At 43.0% G+C, this 23,458-nt stretch overlaps 1 protein-coding gene across 16 annotated transcripts in view; it reads right to left on the reverse strand.

Moving 5' to 3' along the window:
• The window catches only part of LOC133122141 (nuclear factor 1 X-type), a 142,549-nt gene that overhangs the window by 115,782 nt on the left and 3,309 nt on the right, over positions 1 to 23,458 (reverse strand). For 15 of the 16 annotated variants that reach the window (XM_061231898.1, XM_061231890.1, XM_061231887.1 and 12 more), the window contains exon 2: positions 19,248 to 19,331. In XM_061231898.1, the coding sequence (XP_061087882.1) occupies positions 19,248 to 19,331 (84 nt within the window). Of the gene's footprint in view, positions 1 to 15,763; positions 15,985 to 19,247; positions 19,332 to 23,458 lie in introns of those variants that run through there. The other variant, XM_061231889.1, reaches the window with a different exon arrangement.

A 23,458-nucleotide genomic window follows, 5' to 3' on the forward strand; every position in this document is an offset into this window, starting at 1 on the left:
TGAGCACCAGATTTACATAAACAAAGCCGTCACTTGAACTAAAATATTTGAGCCATTATAGGATTTTGTGTTTGTGTTGTTTCTTTTCCAGAGTCCAGGAATTAGGTTATTGAAGACAAATGTATTATTGTTTTAACAGAGGAGTAATTGTACCAGCTGAAACCCCACCAGTGACGAGTTTCCCTCCCGGGGAAAAACGTTAGATGGCCTTTCAGAGGTCGACAAACGCGGCTCCTTTCGCTGTGCTTTGTGTGAGGATGTTAGGCATTCACACGGAGCAGATCCTCCCGATAAGAGCTCGTTATGCACATGAATGAGTGCTATAATATGGTTATGATGCATTAACATTCCTCCATATCCCCGAAGAAACCGGATACGTGCGTATCGCCTGTTTTAATCGGAATCGGGGGAAAAAGAGGAAAGAAACGGTGCACCAAACTGTTCCGTACGTAGACATTTCCAGAACATGTAGGTGAATGTGTGTGAGAGCCAGCGAGCCTATGTGATACACTTAAGCAAACCAAAAAGTAAACAGAATTTGATTGTCAAACACACTGATGACCCCGCCCCCTCCGTAGACAACAGAAGTTGGCCCAAACCCCACAAACCATGCACGCAGACACACTCACACACACACACACACACACTCACACACACACACACACACACACACACGCATACACTCACACGTGTACACACACAAACACACACACACTAGCACTCCCTTATTCGCACATAACACTCATCAGCTCTCGTCCGATTCTTTTGTTCTGTTGTTTTCTTTCTCTGCGCATACATGTGCCAGCATCTTTACTGAACAGCGTACAGCTTTTAAATTTAAATTTGTATCCCATGAACTTAAAATAGGATATCATTCGATATAATTTTTTTAATAAACGCTGGTGCCATTTTCTTCTACGTACATATGACTTTTCTGTCTTTGTCTTTAACTTACATTACACTTTCTGAGTGCTGCTGGCTTATTGCTCCACCATAAAAACCTAATTCCCCAAAAATGAACAAATGAAAGTGGCCAGAGAAGGCTTATATCAGCGTAATTAGACCGATGTTGTCCTGAGACATACATTCCCCAGGGCTGGAGCCCAGCTTTATGCTCCTCTGCGTCACACGCCAGAGCTGCCAGGGTCTTTAAGTCAATAAATGCAAACCCACAAACTCCATCACACCATCACTCCTCGCCTCCCCAAACTGACATACACCTCCCTGAGACAGTCTGTTCCCTCCACCCCTGCACAAACACAGTGTGATTAACGGTTAAAACAATCTCCCCTTATGCACACACACACACACACACACACACACACACATGCACACACATCTACACACACATACACATGCCCCACCCATGCACACACACAGACACATACAGAAATACACACACAGATACACACACACACACGCACACACATCCACACACACATACACATGCCACACATGCACACACACAGACACATACAGACACACATATGCACATGCACACACACACACGCGCACACACACACACACACACACACACACTAGTGCTTTAAATGCTTCCAGCAGGGGGCATGTATTTCATTCAGTGAGAAGTTGCACATGTGCAAGAATTTCACTGGAATAATGACCGAACGAGTAGAGAAAGAACAATCAAAAACAATTATAATGGAATTATGGGGAGACAGTCAACATCCTTATTCATTCCAGCTGATCCACATTGACTTCAATTTGTCTTGGAACATAGATTACGACAATCTTCCATCTTGAACAATGAGGACAATGGTCGCCATTAGTGCAGTCCTGGTTGTACTGGGAGAGATGCTGTAAGATACTGCACTGTGAGAGACACTATAAATGGGTGAAATCCTATTAGATTAATGCAGCAGCCAGAGCTAAGGCCCCAGAACGCGGGGGCCCCCGAAGACGCTTTCCCACAAGGCCCCGAAACCGCCTCATGAGAACGCTCTTTGAAAGAAATGAAGCCTGGTGAAACAGACGACTCTTAAACGCGCTCAATTACTCCAAAGTGCAGAGCGATTTAACAGTCCCATTATTAGCTTTCCAGTGCGGTTTCCCGATAAAGTGGGAGATATTTGCGCTGAACGCAGCTGAGCTTCACAGGAGCCTGAGGAAAACTGCTGTTACCACCACGCCGGATAACTGCCAGCACTTCTGCACCGGGCACCGCCTGCAAAACCACTAGAAGCGAACCCTGTTTGGTGCCTGGGAGTTTGATGTGGGATGAATTTTACTGCTGTGTGCACCGCCTGTAAGAGTGCACCTCACTCACCAAGATCATGACCGTACTGTACTATGAGCCTGACCAGAATGACTCTCTGACGTCAGATAAGTCCACCACAACCTTCACTAATGAGCTAATGGTCAGTTCTGATGTCATTACTTCTTCTTCTATTGATCTGATATACACTCACTGGGCAATGTATTAGGTAGATCTTTCCACCAGCTTCTTAATGCAAATATTTAATCAGCCAATCATGTGGCAGCAACCAAATGCATAAAAGCATGCAGACATGGTCGAGGGGTTCAGCTGTTTTTCAGACCAAATGTCAGAATGGGGACGAAATGTGACTTTGACCATGGAATGATTGTTGGTGCCAGACAGGGTGGTTTGAATATCTCGGAAACTCCTGATCTCCTGGGATTTTCATGCACATCAGCCTTTAGAGTTTGCAGAGAATGGTGCAAAAAACAAAAAACATCCAGTGAGCAGTGGTTTTGCAGGGACAAAAACGCCTTGCTAATGAGAGAGGTCAGTGGAGGAGGGCCAGACTGGTCGAAGCTGACAGGAAGGTGACAGTAACCACACATTACAACAGTGGTAAGCAGAAGAGCATGTCTGAACACAAAAGGCATCAAACCTCTTTGGACGAGTGAGAGGCCGGGGTTTAAATCTCTAACTCGTTACACTGAGTCCAGAGTCTAGAATAATGGGAAGCACATCTTTGTTTCGGTGAAATGGGAAAGGTAAACCGAGGTCACTGCACCTGCCTCCTGACACCTGCCTGCCCTTCGTGGGTCAGGCCGGCGTGTGGAGCGTGGAGCGTATCTCCCTCCTGGCGGGGTGGGGGTAGGGTTTGGGGGAGGCTTGACTGAGGCACGCAGCGGAAAGCGGTGACCTCCGCGTGGTTTTAATAATGACATAAAAGCAGAAAAATGCAGTAGTGCTTCGCTGAGGACGGGCAGATTCACGGCTCTCTGATGCTTCCCATATGGCGCTAACCGCACTCAGGCAGACAGTGTGCTACGTACACGCGTGTGCATGTGTGTTTACATGTGCGGCCTCTTCGGGCGGCAGTGGGGTAATATATGAACTTCTGCTTGTGCATACATGTGCGTGCATTCAATGTCTGAATGTTTACTGAGGTCGTAGGAGTTCAGAGAGAGAGAGTGGAGATAAACAACATGAAAGGGTATGTGAGAATCCACTACGGAAAGTGACATCATCCCCCTGGTCTTTACCACAGCAAGCACACTATCTCTGGTAGAGCTGTGTAGATGCAGAATACGTACCTCTGTTACATCCTGCTGCTTTAGTACATTCCCCTGGTGCCATTACTGTCATACACACAAACACAAACAGTCCAGAAGACATACACAACACTGGCAAACTTATATATTCTAAGACTGTGAAATGTCATTCTCCTTTTTTCCCCTAATGTTGATCAGAGTGAGGTGCTACGGGCTAATGTACGTCATTTCAGGGATAATGCGTATAGCTTTGCACCTGTACCATAAGTGCCCGCGGCTGCATGTTTCCTGGACGTAAATCCAGACTGAGCCAACGCTGGAGATACAACACACTGGAGCACAAAAGCGTGACTGTTTTCTTCTGCCTTTTATGAGAGTAACAGTGAGGCAGTGCTGGAGAGGAAGCCACTGAAAGGAGAGTTAAAGTGTAACTGACCTTCAGCCCAGCCGAGCACTGTGGAGAGGCAGAGAACAGCTCTGTGTTCATCAGCACGGCCAGAGACAGGGCTGCCCTGTTCTGCTCTCCACTGTAACTCTCTCTGCAGCACAGTCAAACAGAGCTGCCCTGTTCGGCTCTCCACTGTAACTCTCTCTGCAGCACAGTCAAACAGAGCTGCCCTGTTCTGCTCTCCACTGTAACTCTCTCTGCAGCACAGTCAAACAGAGCTGCCCTGTTCTGCTCTCCACTGTAACTCTCTCTGCAGCACAGTCAAACAGAGCTGCCCTGTTCTGCTCTCCACTGTAACTCTCTCTGCAGCACAGTCAAACAGAGCTGCCCTGCTCTGCTCTCCACTGTAACTCTCTCTGCAGCACAGTCAGAAACAGGGCTGCCCTGTTCAGCTCTCCACTGTAACTCTCTCTGCAGCCGTAGCCTGCAGCCACAGCGCTAAGACACTCATAAGTTAGTTTAGATATACACATGCTCTCTCTCTCCCCCCCCTTCTCTCTCTCTCTCTCTCTCTCTCTCTCTCTCCCAGAGCAGGCCTCTCTGTGTATTCACAGCTGTGGGCCTTCCTCAGAGTTCACCTAAGGTAACGATATGGTATATTACGCAACCGCACATATACCGCTGGCCGCGGGCCAACGTCCTCCTCCGAAGAGCCGCGCGCTTTGTTCCTGGGGGTTGTAGCGATCCTCTCTGGATGGAGCAGCCAAACAGCGCTGACAAACACACCCCAGCGTCAGGCCCAGTTATTGATACTCTTACTGTTACTTCCTCTCCCTTTCTCAGTCCCCCGTCTTACGTAAATCCCTTTTCCAAGAGAGGAACACCCCGTTCGACTCTTTTAACTCTTCTGCTGCAGAAGTGAAACTAATGCGGTTTCAGTTAAGCCTTTGCAAAAAGAATAAGTATTTGTTTATTAATAATGATTTGCATGATTTTATGGATAATGATACTGCCTTTAGTTTGGGGTCTGATATAGAAAAGGTTCACAGTATAGTGTCTTTAGTGTTAAATCTTATAGAGATGAACTGTTATTGAGTTAATTTGAGTCTATGATGGCCGGTGTTATTAGAGTTTAATTAATACTGGACATTTTACTGTGCTTGCGCACTAAAGTCTCGCCTTCTGAAACCCAAACCTCTTTAAAACTTGATATGAGTGTGTCCGTTGCTTGCGGACAGATGCTTGCAGTATAAAAATCTGGGAAAATAAGCAGGAGAAACGCCGGCCCGCTGCGGCAGTGTGATTCAGCCGAACAATGAGCCGGCCCAGTCATTCCCCAGCCAAACGGCCCACAAAGAAAATGAACTCTTTCGCAGTTATGTGCTAATTTGTGTAATTGTCTCTCCAGGTGCAGAGGAATGTGCTAATGCAGTGGGCTTTGACAGCCGCGTGTGTGTGGGGGGCGGGGGGGCGGGGGGGGGACCCCCAGGGGCCCAGTGGCATGGGGGTTAAGAGGCCGACAAGGAGCTGGCACCACCGCAGCTGCCACACACACCCTGCTGGAGTCGGGTCAGGTGCTGCAGAGTGTGATTCCTGCACCCACCAATGGAGAACGCGCACCTGCACCGCGCCAATGGAAGTGTGTGCAGGTGTGCGCTGGAAGGGATTACGTGCATGCGTGCATAATGTGTGCGCTTGCACGTGTGCTTGTGTGTGTCTGTGTGTGGGTGTGTGTCTGTGTGTGCGCGTGTGTGCATGTGTGTGTGTGGTTGTGTGTGTGTGTATGTGAGTGTGTGTGTATTTCTGTGTGTGTGCCTGCGTGTGTGTGTGTGTGTGTGTGTGCGTGTGTGTGTGTGTGTGTGTGTGTATGTGAGTGTGTGTGTATTTCTGTGTGTGTGCCTGCGTGTGTGTGTGTGTGTGTATTTCTGTGTGTGTGCCTGCGTGTGTGTGTGTGCGTGTGTGTGTGTGCGCGTGTGTGTGTGTGTGCCTGCGTGTGTGTGTGTGTGTGTGTGCCCGTGTGTGTGATTGCACATGTGCTTGCGTGTGTGCTTGTGTGTGTGTGTGTGTGTGCGCGTGTGTGTGTGTGTGTATGTGAGTGTGTGTGTATGTGGGGAGTACTTCTGGTTGCATCTAAACAGGATTCTTGTTTGCTTATGGATCTACTTAGATCTTTCAGCCTATTCCTATGAAAATCATCATTTTAGAGAGCAATGTGTCACCTATTCCTATGAAAATCATCATTTTAGAGAGCAGTGTGTCACTTATTCCTATGAAAATTGTCATTTTACAGAGCAGTGTGTCACTGTTCAATGCCCCCTCCCCCCTGTCCTGTGCACATACTGCAGCACTAGGGCAAATGTTAGTGACCTTCTGCAGTGGATAAGTGAAGCAGACTACTTCCCCTAAACTGGCCTACTGCTCCACACTGGCTTTGGTTCACTCAATACAGAGCACCCACCAAGTTCACTTTCATTGAGGAAGGGCCATGGACAAGCAGCTGACCTGACCCTGAATGCTTTCTATTCTATAAGATCCCTACATGCCATCATGTACAGTGCAGAGCTCAGTCTAGCAGTAAGTACTCCAATGGTTATCTCTGAAACGCAGTTGTTTGTACCAGCTGTGAAGCCTGACTTTTATTATCCAGGCCAGTGGCCTGCATTCTCTTGAATTCCAGAGGAACTGAGGACCCACCAAATATTTTGACGTGGGTTAAAGTCTAATCAGCGTCGGATGTGGAGGTCAATATGCTGTCAATTAATGGCACAGAAACTACGGTTTTTTGACAGTGGTAATTCCATGAGTACAAAACACTGATCTTTTGTAGGTAGATAAGTGCCCATGTCACAACGTGTTCATGGGCCTTGTAGTGGCAACACAGTGCGACATCATTTTTTAGGGAAAGACCAAGAACTGTCAGGCTGCCCTCAACGAGGCTTGAGTTTCTCTATTTTAATTTGAATTGGCAGGTCATGGGCTACATCCTCACTGTAATGAACCATATATGTCCCAAACCTGAGCATGTGTACATGTACACTTGAATGAGCTTGAATTATTTTTGTTTCTTTTTTCGTTTTGAAGCTCTTGAGCAGAGCTGTCATTTCAAGCTAAATTGCACTGCCCCGTTCTCCGCTCCATGTACAAAAAACCGCAGTGGACGAAAAAAGCTCATCTTCCCACAGCAAAGGCCCGCCACTCCGCAGCAACCCTTTCACATTCGGACGAGCGCATTCGCGCATGGCGATAACGGAGGAGGCTAACTGACCCAGCTGCTGCTGCTCTGCCTTCCTGCTGCTGCAGCTCCTTCCAGTCCGACGCCCTCCACACACCCCTGCACCCCCTCCGCACACCCCTGCCGCACACCCCAGCCCTAACTCTCCTACACATCTCCAGGAGCCCAGAATTTGCACCGGCCTGCGGAAAGAAGGACTCCTTTATGCCTTCCGACATTTTGGCAAGTGACTGAAGCACCGAAGATGGCAAAACATTCCACAGCTGGCCTTGGTGGGCCTGGGGAGACAAACTGTATTGGGTCGTCGGGGCCTGCAGTCCGGGAAAGCCAATGCGGTAAGGGGAGAAGTGCCTACTTGCCAGGGCTAGTAACTGACCCCTGGTATTGCAGTCAACAGCTCAGTTTCAGTCCCACAAATTGACAGGTTTTATATGGACAGGAATGCATTGCTTCCAGATGCTTCCAAGTAACATGTCAATGCCTGTGATGTGGCATGATGTTCACTAGACTACACTTCCCATGATTCCCTCTAACCAACAATCGATTCAAAAGCTCCCTGTCTTCCTCTTTGGTGGAGTTATTGATAGGTTTCTAACAAAGGAAACTTTTGTATACCACCACCTACTGCACTGGAGTGCAGAAGACTCAGAATCTGGGTTTAACTCCGGTAATTTCAAATAAGATGAAGGAAAAAGACAGCAGACTATTTTTGGCTACTTACTCATCTAATCAATTTTACTCTAGACCTGAAACAAAAACATTTCATGAGAGAAGATGGAATGAGAGCAATATTTGTCAGCCATCAACTGCAAAATCTGAAACAGACAAACGTCCACCTGTACATTAGTCACCACTGACAAGTACATGCCCACGACCACGCCCAGTGTAAAAAGCAGCTAGATTTGAGGTCTTTGAAAGGAACGACTGAAAGGAATCTCCATTTCATAAAATCAGGAATATACTGTCCTGAACTTTTCCTCTTCTCCATCTCCTCATCCTTCTTTAGATATAACACCAGAACGGGTGCTTATGCAGGGACATAAGAGCTCCTCGGGATGCCAGGAAAGGCCCGTATGCACCGTGTTTCTCTTGGTGGTATGCACGGCAGTGTGAAATAGTATGTTTATGGAGCTGCTCTCTCAGGCTTTTCACATCTAGCACACTGGATTGATTAGTGCCCCCCCCCCCCCCCCCCCCCCTACTGTGTGAGTGTATTTATTGAGTATGATGCATCGTGTGTGATCGTGTGCATGTGTATGTGTGTGTTCCGTAGCCACAGCAACGGCACAACACATCAGCCACAAGCCCGCAATGGGGCCGTCACTACTGTCCAGAGCTCTGCCAAACCCAGTCCCCGCTGAGGAGATCGAGGGACAGGGGATGAGGGAGAGAGACACACACACACACACACACATATACGCACACACACACACACAGAGACACACACACACACACACATATACACACACACATATATACTGTACACACACACATACACACACATACGCACACACACACACAGACACACACATAGCCGCACACACACAGGCACACACACACACATACATAGGCACACAAACACACACAGGCACACACACAGGCACACGCACACACAACACACACAAGCAGTAGTACAGCCCATATGCTCTTTTTTTGAAGACGGTGATTGCCAAGCACAATAATCCATTCTCCTTGGACACTTGGAATTACACGAAACTTGCTTTTAGAGAGATCTGTTGTGTAAAAAAAAAAAGGTATAGTTGCAGAATATTTCACATTAACCAAGTTCGTACTGGGGCACTAGTAAGTAACTACTGACTGAGTGGGATAGGTGAGGAGCTCTTTCTGGTCAATAGGGATGCAGGGAGCTCTCTCTACATATAATACTACAAGCACCATATGCCCCGTCATCAAAGATGCAGCTCCCAGCAAACAGATGAAAATGATTCCTACTCTTTGGGATGATCCAGCAGCAGATTCCTCTGAAGCCTGGCATGAATAAGTCCAGAGGACACAGGGTAGCTGTTCTACCTGGACACAGTCAATCGGCAAGACCAGAATCATCTGTGTAACAGGAGCTGCCACTGTCACAGGCCAACGGAGTGATCTGCTGGCTTAGTGTTCACCACCACCCAGCCACCCACGTCAACATTTTAAAAGTAATAATGCACGTCTTAACTTTCAGTCCACTCCACCGAAGGTTGTCCTTACCCGACATTCCTACAGCATGAATAACGCATGAAAACAGATTGCAATCCCTAATATTTGGCTGAAATATTATTTAAACACCAAGATGTAGGAGGAGTTTTGTACACAATGTCAGACAGAGCTCTCCACTACAGATATTTCCCAGGTGTCGTCCATGGTGACTACTTTATCACACAGCAGTCTAATGGGGGTCTGTCGTCTGTGTAATAGGATTTCCAGCACAGAAAAAGAGTCAGTGAGACCCACAACAGTGCCGTTCACTAATCATATATACCGTTGGGCATGTCTGATTGTAATAAAGATTTTGAGAGTGGACCCTTAGGTCAGGGGCAGGACGATTGTAAAATGTTTGCCTTTCATTCTAAAAACCCCCAAATTCTGTTTTTGCCAGACTGCGAATCTGGCATATTTTAATCCCACAGACAGCTGTTCCGAGCTGTTTTCCAGGCCTGGAGTGAGACAGGGCAAGGAAAGACAAATCAAGGTCTGGTGCTGCTTTACAGGGCATATAACTGTTGTTCTCAGTGGGGTACAGCTCACAGAGCATGTCGCTAAAGAAGGGCGGTGTGGGGACATACTTTCCACAATGGACAGTGGGACGGGGCGGTCAGTCGAAAATATTAACAAAAAGGTTTATTTAATTCAACATGGCCGCCTGGTTCGCACATTGCTGCTGTTGCTGGAAGTCCGTGCTGTTTTTGCTGTGCGGCTCCTGGGTCACACAGAAAAAAACAGGTCACCTTGGCTGCAGCCAGGCTATGTTCGCTTTTTAATTAACGCGCTAATTTGACAATGCCTCAGTAACGCAAATGTAGTAGCAATACAAACCCTTGAGATTCCTCTACAGTTCTCGTTTGTTTTTGCAGCCTGACCACAACAAGAAGTCCTGAAGCCAGCGCTGGTCACAGATATTTACACAACATGTTCTGTAGCTTGCGGAAATATGACACGTGCTTAATTGCATTTGTCCGGGTTCAGGACAACCATTAATAGGAAAGAACAATATCCCAGTGACAAAATAGCAGGAAAGATTGTTATTATTAATTTTTCAATAAACTTAATATAACTTACGTTGAGGGGTAATGTGCATCTTTGCTATACGTGCAAATAGGCTACTCATTCATTTTAAATCTGTAGAATGACTGAAATTAGCCAGTAAGAATGGGAAGGGATGAGATTAAGTCTTGCTGTTTTGTTACATTTTGTAAACTAGGTGTAGCTGAAAATTGGCATGAAAGCTTCGGCTTAAAGCTACAATTATGAAACGCATATTATAGCCTAGAGAAGACTATAGTTAAATATAAACCTTTGACAGATGTAAAATAGCTAACATTTTCTGCATAACCGTTAACGGCATAAAAATCTGGCACTTCACGAGTCATGACGAGTCAATAGGCCCACCCCTGAAAAAACACATCATCAGCCTTAAGGAGCCGAAGAACTGTTTTTGAATAACTGACAATAGGCAAGCACTTTACAAAGCGCGTCGAAACGAGAAATGAATTAAATGAAAATGAAATGGGGAAATATAGGCTACCCTAAATTATTGTGTTTGCGCGTCTTTAACTCCACTGCATTCTCTTGTGTGCGAAAGGGTTAAACACGCAGACAGCAGGTTCCTGCTCTGTCTTCATTCAATTCTTTTACCTTCTCTCGGTGACATGCATTAAAGCAGTATTTTAAGACTCTGAAGACATTGCCGATTAGAGTTTCGAGTCTCTAAAGAAGGCATAGCTCATTAAGAAATTCAGTCCACGCTGGTAAAATCAAACTATAGTGTGCTATAGAATTGATTCGGTTGAACAATTAGGCTACGGCTGAGATACACGGTGCACCGAGTTATAAACTGAGGAAGTCCGAGATTAGTTAGAAAGAGTCTGAAGGGAACTTACATTTGGAACGGAAATGGTTAACGAGAAGCGAAAGATGAGACGCAAACTAGAGACAAAACCATGTAGCCCATGCAAGCTTATGAAATATGCTTTCTAGCTTCGTGGTTATTTTAAAAGTGTTACTCTAAATGTGCGCGTTAATCCTATAGGGCATATGCGGCCGTCTTTATAAATAGGTTAAACCATGAGTTACAAGTTTAACATTGTGTAGTCTACTGCGACGTTAAATCTGAAAACAGCGTAAACTTGACCCGTCTGAAATGTATTTTACAGCTTTAAAAAGTTGCTCCGCGATCACAATGTTGTAATCGCCCGAATATATTTGGCAGAGACTATGGGTGACTGAGCGACGGGTCTCTTATTTCTTAGTTTTTATACAGACGTAAACCTGGGAGTGTTTGTACTATTCTCACAGGATAGTAACAGGGAAGATTTAGCCTATAATATAGCTATTAATAAAAAGTAAAATCAACACAGTTCATGTTATAGGCTAATATGTACATAAACAACGTGCACACCGGCCAAACTGAAATTTCCAAGTAGTTTAGCCAACCTTAAATAATGACAACGCCTGTACAAAACTTTAAATGAGTCAAAAAAGTACATAAGGTATAATATATGATTGTGATAATGAATTGCTGCATGACAGCGGGTATGGGTAAATGCAAAATACAACAACTACTGTGTTATAAATAATGGTGTTTTGTTCTTTTGAAGCGCTTTGGAAAGTTTCGAAGACCTTGCATGTTTACCAGTTCTGCTGCCAGCAGGATTTCAAAAATCTCTTTAAAAGGATACTACAGCCTTGAATATCCTTCTCTGCATATAGTCTTATTTGTATAAGTAACATGCCCATATTTTTCCGAGTGGTTTTACTTTAAAAAAATAATAAACACAAGCATTTCTTTTTAGTTTAAATTAACTGCTTGACTCGCAACCTTCATTAAAATTCCATGTAAATCGACTGCAAATAGATGTGTTTTAACCCCCAAAGACGGGACATGCCCCCATCTTTGCTTTTAAATGTCCCATTCCACTTTGCAAATATACAAATTTGGCATTCCATATTTTGATTCCATTACGCATCCTCCACACAATCCACATCTATGTTGCCCATTCCAGCAAAGCTTTTATCAGTGTTAATAATTCATTGTCAATTGTTTACATTCGTAACAAACTCAAAGGCCCCAACGATTTAAATTATTGACAACAATTAAATCAACTAAATTCACAAAAGTGCCATCTCCGGACAATATGACGGATTAGAGAGGCGTCTGAGAACTTCTATACGAACGCATAGGCACTCAGTCGTAGATGTTGAAGGTTAACAAAGCATTTTGCTGCCTTTTCTCTTGACATAACTTCACATTTTTCTGCCAAGTGATCACACAAAGACTTCAGGTATTCTATATTGCATATTGGAACAAAAAAGCATAATTGTTTTCTGGTCTTTTACCATGGCACGAGGCCGGAAGCCACCTGAATGATTTATTTCAGAAATGGTTTTCAAATAAAAAGGCATACAGAGTAAGATGTTAAAATAAGTAGACCTATTTGTATTTCCGTTTTATTTTAATTGATTGTTAAACTAGGCTACATTACATTCAAGGCTGTGTGTTACGTGCGGCGCAGAAGCGTAGGCCTGAAGTCATTTTAATTCATGGAAAGCGTGCTTTTACAGGCCTCATTACAATGTTGAGATCTATGTGGAATAGTTTTGAAGACATATTTGAGCAGTAATTATATATTTTATATTGCACAGAAAGTTTTTGTAAGGTTAAAAAAGACTATCATGTAGGCTACGTTTCAGCCTAACATAATTCTGGCTGCAATCGACGTAATAGTAGGCTGTTGTGGGATTTGATTTATTAATTTAATTATCAAGTGTTGTTTTACTTGATACTCAGTGACTAAAACATGTGCTGTTTCCTTCTGAAACATGCTAGCTTGTTTAGTTTGTAACTACGGATTATGGAAAGAGAGCTTGAAGCTATCGGTATTACACATATAAATAATTTAACTCCCGACACACCTGAAGGGCATAAAAAGACCCGCAAAACGCCCAGCGCTCATCATATAGAACATGGGAAGGAATTACTTTGATATGTGGACCGTGAGAAAAACTGTCTTCTGTTTGCAAATTTTCGCAATGAAATTTCACTTAACTCCAGAGATACATGTGGCAAGTGTAGGCAGATGGGGGCAAAGGGACTAAAATATTCACAAAGCTGATTCATAATAATGTTTGATAATCAAATTGAGGATCATCTTAATTTAACTCACAAATTGAACCCCACTGGGCAATTAGGCCTACACTGAAAATGTTTAGTCAACACGAATCGTCATGACTGCTCTACTTTTGAGAAGAGGTGCGCTGAGAAGACAGTCTTCTCTGCACGTTTTAACCGGAACCATATTGCATGTATTTTCTGAAGTGAACGGACATGCTTTACCAAACGTAATTTCGAATATATGTACTCGCCTACTCTTCTGTTGTATTGTGAGCTATAGGGTATGGTAGTGAACCTACTAAAATGATTATTCCTATTGGTAGTTTAGTATTCATTTTCAACTGAAAATATTGCCAAAAAAAATAAACAAATTAAATTGATTGCAATAAAAAAAAGTTAAAGCAAAAACAAAGTATGCAAAACAGCTAAAACGGCAATAGGCCTATTATGTACCTAGGTTTTTAAAGGTACCACAAGACTTCGAAAATAAAGCAATACAAGCGATCGACGCAATAAATTAAGTATCTAAAGTATGCCATTTCTACACTCAAACGTTGTAATCCTGCATATAAGTTTCGTGTCCATGTCTGCAGCCTAAGCACGGTTTTACATTAATATGGTCGGGCCTACTGATAACAAGGGGAAATAGAAAACATAATAACGTCAAAAATGCGCACAAATACATACAAAAATAAATAGCTGAAATGTGCTGAAAGAGAAGACGTGTCGCTGCCATGAAGCTGTTTACGACAGAGCGCTACTTACCAAAAAAAAAAAGAGGCAGGAGGGATTAATGCGGCCTTTGCCCAGAACTGCCATGTGTGTCCCGGTATTCAAGACAAGTTATGGGGGTCGAAGGAAATTTCATTTTACGATGAAAGCAATATATGGTGATACTATATTACAAAAACACCACTTTGACAGGTTTCTAATATCTATAGGAGCATATTTAAGATAACATGTTAACATATCATCAGACGTTTTACATTTATTTTGCCTAATCTTTGCACCACCACTGGCTTGTAGCATCTACTTTATTTTACAACGATGGTTCAAACGCTTTACATCCTGATTGTTTGCTGAACGTTTGTATGACGTCGGTCTATAGGTGAAAAGCATACTGAATCCCACTAACATATAGGGCTATATTTAACACTGGATGCGATTATGGATGCACCGATAGTCATAGGCCTTTTAAGCGAATTAAGGAAGGTCACAGATGATGGGGTGATAAATTAGAATCGAAGGATAATTAAGATAACCGGACCAATGACGAATGGCTGTCACTGAGGACTTTCTTTAAATACCTGTAAAAGGATTACCATAAAATTGAAGTTTTAAGAAAATAATGTGCAGTCCTAGAATTTACTGGTATGCTATAATTAACTAACCAGAAAGCGCCTGCGCTGTCACTTATTCATCTCGCTGAGATAACATTTTTCAAATGACCATGAAGCTTTCTTTTCTGAAATGAAATTGATAAATATTCATTTTAATAGTCCTACGGACTGGCGGATGGCATACAGTCACACCCATCAGGCGAGTTAACTATAAAAAGAGTCTCATCATATTATTTAAATCTAGCAGTCAGAATAAGTTTATTCCGTCATTATTCTATGGGGTGAACCTATCGTCAATAGCAGTATACACACATCTGTAACATTTGAATGTATTAATATTCTACTCCATATTCATTTTTTTTTTCTAATTCAAACTGAATTAATACGGTCCGTGTTTTCCCATCTTACAGGGTCGGATACATAGACTGTGCTAATAAACACCTCTTATATGGAAAATACGCTGTAATGCACCACATTTTAAAAGGACGCGAGAGTAGCCGTGTAGCTCCGGTGCGTTGACTGACGGGAATACAGACTGACAGTCACCCACCTCAGCTACCGCAGCCTTATATTCACAGATCCAGCTTTACACCGAAAACCCTCCTTAACGTTACTCCATCTACACGACACCGTACACTCCAAAACACACCAAACACTTAATTTCAATTACATTCAGAACATATCCCTACACCACTTTCCCTCTATCAATCTACTCCAGTCCCACTCTTCTTCTTGTCCCCTCCTTTTTATATAAAATAGATTTGGGAGAAGCGCCATTTTCTCCTCAAACCATGTGCAATGAAACGCACAAGAAAGCCGTTTGGAAAGATGCCACCAAAGAAAGGGGAGCGGGGGAGAGGGGGGAAACTATCAGAAAAGAGCGGACAGCGAAAAGGAGCTCACAAAACGACTTAAACATAGCATCACGAAGGCTACTAAACATCCGAAAGCTAAGACATTTTATTAAAAAATAAACAATATTTTACCTGTGTCAAGCAGTACGGGGAGTACATGGTTATTTTTAGAAATAGAAATAAGAGAGCTTATTTAACTTGGATGGAAGTTCGCTGTAGTGCTGCATTGCAATCGCTCGCCGTCCCCTCAGTCCATGCTGTACTGGTAACCCCGCCTCGAAGGCTGAAAGTGAAAGCTTACACAAACTTTGGGAAAAAGTTTTTTCTCTCGCTCGCGCTCCTCGCTTTCGCCCTCGCTCTGGCCCTCTCTCTCTCTCTCTCTCTCTCTCTCTCTCTCTCTCTCTCTCTCTCTCTCTCTCTCTTTCTCTCTCTCTCTCACTCGCCCCCTCCCACCTCTCTCTCTCTATCCCTCTCTCTCGCTCTCTCTCTCTCTCTCTCTCTCTCTCTCTGATCCCAACAGCAATAGCGACGAGACCATTTATATTAAAACATGTAGATATTTCCAGTAAAATCAATTCATAACAACCACATATTTACATATCAGCTCATTGGCCTAATTTGTTGTCACCATGCTGCAACTGGTGAAAATGGCACGGAATGCTTGTTGAATTATTTCCGTGTTATTGCATTATCATAGTTTGCCCTTAGAAGTTTAGCACTGCACGATTAGAATATTCCTGCACATAAATAAAACAAAACTGCGATATTCCGCCAAAAGATTTCGTACTCGCAAAAACCCAACCCGTGCATTCAATCGTACGTTTTAAAAGACAGAACGAGCGACCACTGTGTGTGTGTGTGTGTGTGTGTGTGTGTGCATGTGTGCGTGTCTGTGCGCGCGCGCGGGCGCATAACGTGTTGTTGGCTGAAATAAATATATATGCATGTGATTTTATATCGCAAAATATTTGATTATGGATTCAGTTACTAAACTACCGAAATACGGAAGTGTGTAAACAAAGTTTTTGTAACAGAGAAATGCACAAAGGGTAATAATAATAATAATAATAATAATAATAATAATAATAATAATAATAATAATAATAATAGCAATTCATTATCCAGGTGACGTCCCTTTGAAAACTCAAAGGGTGCTTGGTGATCTGAAACCACTAGTGGTGTGTTTTATCAAGTCGAGCCCTATAAACTCAACAAATCAAAGCAGAAGCTAGTCTTACGTCTTCTACCACATATATAGTGACAACTTTATTACTGTAGCCTTCCTGTAAGCTTGAACCAATCTGGCCATTGTCCTCTGACCTCCCTCATTAACAAGGCGTTTTTTCGCATACAGAACTGGACACTGGACAGTTTTTTCTGTTTTTCACACAAATTTTCTGCAAATCCAAGAGACTGTTGTGCCTGTAAATCCCAGGAGATCAGTAGTTTCTGAGATCCTCGAACCACCATGTCTGGCTCCAACAATCCTTCCATTATATATATGCTTTTCAGTTGTTTTAAATAGCCTACTATCTATCTTTGAATTGCTCATATGCAATTCAAAGTCCCACATCGACACACATACTATATGTACACCTTTTCAGAGTGAATACCATCTGTCATGAGTTTATATCAGGTTTAATGATGCTTGAGTAGGCATTCGTTCCATACAGCACCGTATAAGACTTTTTTAAATAGCACCAACTGTACTCCCTGTGAGTACCAAGCCATTTTACATATTCCCACTTAAATTGTATTTTGGTGCCAGTTGGACAGGCTAAGATAGGAAAATCATTCGCCAAGACAGGAACATACTGCAATAAGTCCTGCGTAATACACTATGGGATGCTCATGAACTTAACACTGAAGTGACATTCTGCGAAACACTGTGCTTCCCTGTTGTGTTCATCAAGAAATAGATGGGAAGAGAGTGATGCAGACAGAGAAACTGGTCAAATAACAGTTGGACGAACACAGAGGCCAAGCGCACTTGGAAAGCTCAGCGTATGGAGAAAGAGCAGTGCTCAAACTTCATCCTCTGCGCGTTTAAGCTTCGTAGGGACTAAAGTTTTTGAGCGTGCTCTGGGGGGGGAAGGGGGTTGGGGTGAAGTCATTGTAATAGCGTGGAGCCAAGTTTGAAAGTTGGCATTACAATTCTACAGACCTACAAAGACTGAGTCTCAGTGTATGAGAAATGCAGGCCACTATAGGAGAAACACAGGGCTCCAACTGCTCTGTGGCCAATTACTGCATGCAGCCAGGGGAGAGAGAGAGAGAGAGGGAGAGAGAGAGAGGTTAAAGTATACACAGAACGAATTCTGCGAACCCCTTCTCCACACCACGCCCTTCAGTGAAGGCCCACAAATCACATCTCCGGCAAAGTGCTCCAGAATGCCAAATTTGTATTATTCTTGGGTCTTTTTCCTCTCTTCAGTTACAAAAAGTAAGTCATGTGACCACAAAATGCACACAGTTACAGAGTGGTCTTGGGAGGTATTTTTTTAATTGAAGAAGCCTGATTTTGGCGCACACACAAACCCTTATCTACGGTATCGCATCAACCGCTGCCCCGAAATGAGCCCCACATTTTGCGGTTTGTTTGGGTAAATCCTTCATTAAAAAACACGCTGGAGAACCACAGGTCATGGCTGCAGTTTGGATGGGCGATGGTTCCCCTTTCACACAGTCAAACACACATTGCTACTCACTATTTGTGGAGGGTCCTGTTTTTAATAAAAGATTTTGCATAATGTGGGTAATAACCTTGTGTGCAGAGGAACGAATTTTGACAGTTATTTTGTGTGACTGGGTACAAAATGTTCACAACTAGAATTCATGAGTGTCATGTAACAGGGAAACCACTTATAGGATTCATCTTCCTTAAGTGTAAAAACCATAATGGCAGTTACTGGGCAGACTACATTCAAATATATACATATATTTAGTAATATATGTATATATTTATACCATAATATAATCAATAGATTAAAAAAGTATATTTATTATCAAAATATAATTCCAGGATTTCCAATTTTTGGAGGAATATTACATTAAATGCAATCACATGCTATTATTATCACATGACAACCCCTCTCGAAGAACATTGCACAAGACTGTCTCTACAAAAAGTACCATAGAAACATTCCTCGGAAGACTAAGGGCCTTGTCTTGTACAGTACATGAGTGATTATCTTATCGCATTCTCTTTTAAGTCTGTGACCTTGAAAGTCCTGTTGAGGATTTATTCAGTTCAAGGGAAATGTAACTGTAGTATGCAAAATAATTCGCCGTAGATTCCTCTCCAGCGTCTGAGAAAGAAAAATGGCCCTAGCTGGCACGCAGGGGTTGCGCACCTGAATAATGACTGCGTTTGGAAATATCCAGGTGGCGCTTTGTCATGTCACCGCCGGTGACAGTGGGTCCTGTGGCAAACCTGCGAGCTTTTTCAAGTGCGTGTGGCAATAATGACTGTAATGACTCGCAGCTGAGATAAGTCAGCTACGCACCGCATTGGGATGGCGCTGTTATTACCAAAGACAAACTAATAATGATAATAAAACCTTCAATACCACGTGTGAGAGTAATAATAGAAGGTATAATAAAAGAGTATGCATACCCTGTATGAATCAGACACTACAAAGCATTCTGGAAGGCCGGGGCCTCGGGAGGGGTCTTCGTTCACCAGAAACGTTTCGGTCGCCTGAAACGTAACATAAGATTCATTCATAAAATGCACATTTATGAAATGTAACATCACAGTCGTTCATAAAATGCACATTTATGAAATGTAACATCACAGTCGTTCATAAAATGCACATTTATGAAATGTAACATAACAGTTATTCATATGCATTTTGTGTGCCATGTCTGTGCCTTTTGGGCTGCTGGAGGAAATTAAATATACAACACTATATAACTAATAACTATATATAGAACAGCAGATTATATGTTTGGTGAATTAAGTTGGGCTGATTCTTTAAAATGGCTTTACTTATTCAAATCTCTCTATCGCTCTCTCTCTCTCTCATACACACAGACACAGACACACACACAGGCCACTTATGTCATATTTCATAATCAATCAGACTGAAATGGCATCATAAATAGTGAAGAGGCTTAATCATATTTTGATTTCATAATCAAAGTCGTCCGTCGAGCTGCAAATTATACTTAACTTTTCATGTAAATGGAAGCTGTGTGTTGCCATACAAAATTCACTGTTAAAAAGATAAATAATACACGAAATGCACAGCTGTTCTCATTTTTATCAACTTTTCAATTTGCTATCGTGTTTTTGCGGCAGCACAAATTCACACAGGTTGCGTTCTCTGATCAGGGTTGAAAGGTATTTTTTAAAGAGTCGCCCCCATTCAAAGTAGTTCATTTGTATGCTGAGGAACACACCAGCAGGGCCTTGGGCAGTGAATAAGCAACCATTCCAGTTCTACTGTCGATTGGATCAAGCTAACCCACACTACTTAGCTGAAAGGAAACCTAAATCCCAGACCAACGGAATCCTGTGAAATCCTATTTCATTTCACAACTTTCACAGTTGAAACATACCAATTATACGAGCCCAAACCCAATTTCACACTTACTCTAAACCTATCTAGTGTAGTCTGGACTCTTTCACACGCAACACTGCACATACACGCACACACGCACAAGCACGCACTAACACACACACGAATGCACAGTCACACATGCACACACGCAGACCAGCACACACACACACGCATAAACATGCGTGTGCACACACAACAAAGGCACACCGTCACCCACACACACACACATGTACTTACAATTAATCATCTGCACACACCACAAACACACACACACACAGAGGCACAGAAGTATAATAAGATCCAGATATTGGCAAACCACGCTGCCCGAACTTGTGGTGAAAATACAGGCTATTCATATCCCTTGCAATGAGAGGCTTTTTCAAAACTCTGTTGCATTTCTCTTTTGAAAAGAGGCTTCTTGGTGCCCGTAGAGTATGTTTTTATATATTCTGACACACTACACAGTTGCCCTTTTAACATAAATGCATCATTTTTCAAGTTAAATATTATGTTTCCACCTGGCAGGCTACAGAACTAATAGCCAAAGGAGGTGGCCATTTTGAGGCGCGCTCTCCCTGTTGCACAGGTATCTGCCACCTACTTCAGCATCTGCATCCACTGCCATTCAATGAATCTCAGGGCTCTCAATACATTAGCCCTGCTTTAGCGGGATCTATTTTATGTATGCTTCCTGAACTGAAATGCCCTTGCCAGCTAACAGGCAGAAATACCAATGGCAGATGAAGTACTACAGTATGGGTAAGTCTAAATGGCTGAATAAATTGGTGGATCGGTCCGGCACTTTTCTGTGGCCGTGACTCGGTTTCCGCTGCTTTGACTAAACTTCAGTGTGAGGTCTGTTAATCTACGGCATGATGCAATTAAATCGTATAAAGATTCGGCCTCAAAAATTAAGGCAGCCAAAAAAACGTTGTTATTCTAAATCAGGAACACATTAAATTATTATGAGTGCAAAGGAAACACTTTAAAGTTTATTTTTTATTGACACCCCCCAACACACACATTCTCTCTCTCTCTCTCTCTCTCTCTCTCTCTCTCTCTCACACACACACACACACACACACTCCTGTCTGTAACATATACATTATTATTAAGCACAGAATTAATTATATATTGCATCATTTTCTATATACACAGAACATATGCCCAGTCCATATGGGCAGCCCAGAGCAGAAATCTCGAGGCCGCCCTTAATTAACATTTTAGGAGGAATAGAAATATTTTAAGGCAGGGCATTGTGACCTATTTTAAAATAAATGAACTAGAACAAATTAACTGAGATAAATTACTTTATCCGAATGACATGAAACATACGTATTAATATATGCCAAAGAGTACTTCCTACTGGACATTTGCAAGAAACAAATTTTAATCTTTGCAAGAAGCAAATCTTAATCTCTCTGAACTAAAAAAGTATCAATAGCCAAAATGTGTTTTCATTTTAAGCAAGAATTAATCACAGACAACCTCGCACCCCTGAAATAAATCAAATGGCCTTGTGACAGCCTCTGTGACTGTTTTGATAATGTAGTAGTATGCACTCCACCCTCTCAAACAGCCACTTCTCTGAGTTATATCACATACATTACATAGATATACATATACGTATATATATTTTATGTGCATTTCTTTCTCTATGAGCCTGACTTACACACGCATGTATGCGCATGCACACACACACAAATCCACACACACACGTTTGCATGTATGGGCACACACAAATGCACATACATACAAACACACAAGCAAACATGCACACACACACACACACACACACACATGCAGACGCACACACACACATCTGCTATTTCCTTGTACTTCCCAAAGCAGTCATTTTGGCCGCACAACAATCAGCATATATTTTAGCACTGTAATTATTATTAGTACCATTGTTTTTATTCCTCATTATGATTTGTTCGTGGGAATTTACTGCCAAATAACTGCTAAACCAAAATGCATGAAAAGGCAACAGCATCTAAGACAGTGGGGAGGCATATTAGTTGAAACATTTCAAAATGTTTTTGTTTTGTTTGTTTGTTTAAATAACACTGAATAACCTTGGGCTGATATGAATGCTATCACTGTCAATCCCAGGCACTGTCTTTCTTTTTCTCTTATTGAATTTGGATGACAGGACCAAAGTACTAATGGCCTGAATTCAATCAACAACCAACGTTTGCATTTCCTTACGAGCCAAAGTTAAGGGCAAATGTGCACTGAATCCGAACCATTGTTTATGATGCTTGATATGGTTTGGTGAGTTTGCACAAGTAAATAAGGGCATAATAAAAAATTAATAAAACAATTTCCGGGCAGGAATGCAGGTGTGCCTTAGTGACCACAGCCGACTTCTAGCCAGTAATAAGCTACCTCTGCCTGCAGTGATACTGTATGATGTCCTGCACAGAGTCATGCGCCTCTACTCCTAACAGGGAAGCCATTGGGAGAGTCACACACCTCTCCTCCTAAACAGGGGAGCCATTGGGAGAGTCATACACCTCTCCTCCTAAACATGGAAGCTATTGAGAGAGTCACACACCTCTCCTTCTAAACAGGGAAGCCATTGGGAGACTCATGCACCTCTCCTAAACAGGGGAGCCATTGGGAGAGCCATACACCTCCCCTCCTAAACAGGGGAGCCATTGGGAGAGTCACACACCTCTCCTCCTAAACATGGAAGCTATTGAGAGAGTCACACACCTCTCCTCCTAAACAGGGGGGCCATTGGGAGAGTCACACACCTCTCCTCCTAAACAGGGGGGCCATTGAGAGAGTCATACACCTCTCCTCCTAAACAGGGAAGCTATTGGGAGAGTCAAGCCACCAAGCAAGGAGGCTGCAGGCTCTTTTTTCTCAGGGTGACTGAAATGGCGACATGGACAGGACCATCGGGCTACTGAATAAATTCCCTCGTTTAAGCCTTTTCCTCTGAGCTCCTAGTCCCTCCTGTCACGACTGTCCCCTTCACCTCACCTCCCACTGTCTCACTCTCTCACTCACACACCTGCACTTGCCTGTGCCACACACACACACCTGCGCTTGCCTGTGCTATACACACACACACACACCTGCACTTGCCTGTGCTTGTACAGCTCAGCATCTAAAACTCTCAAGCCTTTTCATTTGCTTTTGACAACAACAATTTACAACCCTGCCGGCTCTCCTCAAATCACAACAGTTCAGATACTTGTATTATCGTGTATGTCCTGGGTTCGTGTGAGTTCGTCTTGAAAAAAGAAAA

This window comes from Conger conger, chromosome 2 (assembly GCF_963514075.1).
Source record: "Conger conger chromosome 2, fConCon1.1, whole genome shotgun sequence".
NCBI classification, from domain to species: Eukaryota; Metazoa; Chordata; class Actinopteri; order Anguilliformes; family Congridae; genus Conger; species Conger conger.